Source organism: Kryptolebias marmoratus, linkage group LG16 (assembly GCF_001649575.2).
Source record: "Kryptolebias marmoratus isolate JLee-2015 linkage group LG16, ASM164957v2, whole genome shotgun sequence".
Classification (NCBI taxonomy): Eukaryota; Metazoa; Chordata; class Actinopteri; order Cyprinodontiformes; family Rivulidae; genus Kryptolebias; species Kryptolebias marmoratus.
Window position 1 is genome coordinate 5832214 of NC_051445.1, and position 3750 is coordinate 5835963.

Sequence of the window (3750 nt, forward strand, 5' to 3'; positions counted from 1 at the left end):
CTATTCTCCCACCGTTCTCAGAGATTTAATTTGGTTCAACTGCTGGTTTCAGCTCATTATGCAAAAACTGAACGTGTTGAGAATGACTGGCTAATTATTCCATTTGAGAGGTTGTAATTACACCCTTTAGACTGAGCCATGGATATTCCAAAGTGGCCACTTCTCTGTCATGAAGGATATCCCGGGTTTAACCGAGTGCAGCTCAGTCAGCCGTGGAATAGATTGGCCTGTGCCGTGTCGGCCTTTGCTGGGTAATCTCCAGTGCTCCTGTCAGGTTTGCTCCGGCAAAGGTCCCTGTGACAGAGTACGTATTGCACACATATACTGCAAAAATTAGTGGCCTGTGTGGGATTATGTTTTATCTCAGCAGAAAGTATTTTTCTATAAAAGACAGACATTAAGGGCCCACTTTAAAAAAAAGATCAGAGAAATTCCTCCAGTATTGCAGAACTACAGAATGATGAAGAGGAATAAGGAGGTCAAAACTTTCCCAGTGGAGTTAGGTAACTGCTGCCAGGAATGGGCAGGGCCTCCTGCAGTGATGAGGCAAGACTGGGTCCATGTGTGTATAAATACTAACACATTTTGCATGCTCAACTATCAGACACCAAAGAGCTGACAAGGATCAGAGGAACATCTGAAGGAATCCAGTCACCCAGACATCCACTATCCATCACTGAAGCTGAAGAAGAAATTAAGGACATCGGGGTGCTCATCGGTGGCCTGACACTCATGAGAAAGAAGACTAATCAGCTCTAATCTTCAAAGGATTCATTAACCAAACCCAACTAAAATGAAGGCATTCAGCATTGCAGTTGCAGTGACACTCGTGCTCGCCTTTATTTGTGTTCTGGAGAGCTCTGCCGTCCCATTCACTGGGGTAAGAATTGGACTTAAACTCACTTCCTTTCCTTATCAGTTGTAAATGTTTTGTCACAAAGAAGAGGTATGGGTCTTAAATGTGCATAATTTATTAACAGGTCCAAGAGCAGGAGGAGGCAGGGAGCAATGACACTCCAGTTGCTGCACATCAAGAGATGTCAATGGAATCGTGGATGGTATGTTCAATTGACTGAATGAATTAAGCCAATTACCAAGAGCAAATTAAAATTTAAGGGGATGTGTTTTCCCCAATGGAGTAGCCCATTGCTCTCTCAAACACAAAGAGAATGAAATGCTGCTAATGACACCTTGTCATGCCTTTTGTCTATCCCACAGATGCCAAATCTCATCAGGAAAAAGCGCCAGAGCCATCTCTCTATGTGCCGTTATTGCTGCAACTGCTGCAAGAACAAGGGCTGTGGCTACTGCTGCAAGTTCTGAGGATTCCTGCAACAACCACTGATCATTAACTTATTGCTTTTTTTCTGGTCTCACTTCAAGAAATGACCTTTTCTTTACCTCTCCTTTCATTTATGTTAACAGTTTTAAAAATAATGATTCAACAAATGAAGAGCTACTCTTTTTTATATTTATTTTGTATATTTCATTTTTTAAACCCTTTTTATAGACTGAGTGGTATGTAAATTTCTTTTTTTAAGAAAACATTAAATGTCATAGTTTTTTCATTGAAATAACGTTTTGACACTAAATAAAATCATTTCCATTTGACTCAATATGTTTTGTGTTGTTCATATTTAGACAAAGAACAGAAACTGATTTAGATGTTATTTAATGTCAGTTTTATTTTACTCAGATCTTAAGATAAAAACTACAAGCTCTGAGTGAGATTTGATTATAGTTGCACAGATAAAACCAGAACTGGTTCAGTAGCATAAAAACTTACATGTTCAGACAATTTACTGTGTTGCCACAATAAAGTTTAGTAACACTTGAAATTCTTCAATTATAATAAGTGTTTTTAGTCAGATTACACAATGTTCCTTCTGTCCCTTTTTTGTTTCTCTAACTCTTAAATCAAGTAATACCAAACATAATGTCAATCACAATAACATTATGTTCTGAGTTAAGGCTTTCCTAAAATATATTTTGAAGACCGGGTATTTTATTCAGGTAAGATAAAAAATAAATGTGAAGTTTATTTGGAATGAAGAGAGGCTCCAGCAGAATTAAGCAGATGATCATCATTTCCTTTTACATAAGATGTTTATTGTTACCATCAGAATTTCAAACTGAAACGTGTGTAACTGGTGGCGACCCACCCTCGAGCCCGACTGACTTAGATTTGAACACTGAGCCTCGTAGATTCTGCTCGGGGTTTCAAATGTAAATACTATAGTGTGAAAATGGCAGTGTACAGCAACATAAAAAAAGAAATTGTTTGATTTCTGTATGTTCCAATTTCAAAAACTACATACTAGATGTAGTTACATTAATTTTGACTGCTGAGGTTTAAAATTCAGACTGTTACCTTTGTAGAAAGACCAAGCGTTTGCATGTACATGTACTCTGAAGGGTTCAAGAACAGCATCTAATATTCAAAGCAGCTTTGTAAATTCTAGAAAGCTGAAATTTGAGGCTTCCTCCCCTGTTCAGTTTTTTTTTTGTTGTTGTTGTTGTTTTGTTTTTTGACTTATGTCTTCTTTTAGCCCCATCTTAAACCTTCTTTCCAGAACTTACAAAGCTGTTTTGTACTCAGCATGTAAGCTTTATGCGTATGCTCCATGCCTTGTTTCCTGTTTTTGGTGTATTTTTATGGCAGTGTTACAGCGCTGCATATTTGCCTGGCGTTTAGTATTTTGGGTTATTTTTGGTGTTCCTCAGTGGATGAAGACACTCCGAGAAACAGTGTCATATTTTCAAGTGTATTTTTCAAAATTACAAAAAGAAAAGATTGTTTAGGAAACCTGTATTTCCATGTAGACAGGTCTGATAAAGACCCTAACAACTTTGCAGGATGGTGGGGAATGGGGCTTATCTGAATTCAGCTTGCATAAACAGAGCATCTCATGCAGTTTAAAGCTTTGCAGCTCCCCACTTTCCCGTCTGAAATGGTTGAAATGGTTTGAGATGGTTGGAAATGTGAAGAACCTCCATCCTGATTCAAGAGCAAAACATAAAAATAGATCTTGTTTTATTACACAATTACTAAGTGATAATTAAATACCTTAAAAGAAGTTGCTGTGGAAGTTATTTATTTTTGTTTAAAAAAAAGTATATAAATATGAATTACACAACCAAGAAAGCTGAACAGTAGGTAATGCAGGATCCTCAGTTTGCTAATCATTCAAAGTATTCAAATGAAAAAAGAACTAAGTAAATGAACCAAGGGTGCTGCATCACTCCTCTTTTAACAACACTTTGTGTTATTTTCCCTCTTTGACAAAACAGTTGCATTTCATCCACTGGGATTGAGACACAAAAGGCCCTTCCATTCTGAAATTCAGACCAGGGGACAGTTTTCCACTTTATCTTTGTCCATCTGAAATGAGCCGGACCCAGTGAGAAGCTATCAGGAAATCTGGTTCTGTCCAAGGCAGAGTGTCGACTTGCAGGGATGCAAAGATGAAATGTAAATTGAAAAGTTTTCTAAAATGCAACAAAAGATTACAATCTGTAATTACTTAAAGTTCGCTGAGAAGCCTGCTCACCAACAGCTTTTAGGGAAATAATTCAATAATTTGGGTTATTTTTGTTTTGTTTCCATTCTTACTGAAAACAAGTTTGAAACCCATCAACAGTGTGTGGTCATTGTTTCATTCTCCTCTTCATAATGCACAATAAATTTTAAATAAAAGACAAATCTCAACTGTAGGCAGGCTGACCAAGCATAGATAATCGTTGTCTATC

General features: G+C 37.3%; 1 protein-coding gene across 1 annotated transcript; it reads left to right on the forward strand.

Annotated features, from left to right (window-relative positions):
• Window positions 1–582: 582 nt before the first annotated feature.
• Window positions 583–1611, forward strand: LOC108240334 (hepcidin antimicrobial peptide). The gene is made up of 3 exons (XM_017423722.3): window positions 583–880; window positions 981–1058; window positions 1219–1611. The coding sequence occupies exons 1-3, from the start codon at window positions 794–796 to the stop codon at window positions 1321–1323; spliced, it is 270 nt and encodes an 89-aa protein (XP_017279211.1). The 5' UTR covers window positions 583–793; the 3' UTR covers window positions 1324–1611.
• The last annotated feature ends 2139 nt before the right edge of the window (window positions 1612–3750 follow it).

What these genes read in the sequence shown, in the direction of transcription:
- LOC108240334 (XM_017423722.3), top strand. Translation starts at nt 794, where the DNA reads ATGAAGGCATTCAGCATTGCAGTTGCAGTGACACTCGTGCTCGCCTTT. An exon ending in CTGCCGTCCCATTCACTGGG is followed by an intron (nt 881 to 980) that starts GTAAGAATTGGA and finishes ATTTATTAACAG; the next exon opens with GTCCAAGAGCAGGAGGAGGC. An exon ending in TGTCAATGGAATCGTGGATG is followed by an intron (nt 1,059 to 1,218) that starts GTATGTTCAATT and finishes TCTATCCCACAG; the next exon opens with ATGCCAAATCTCATCAGGAA.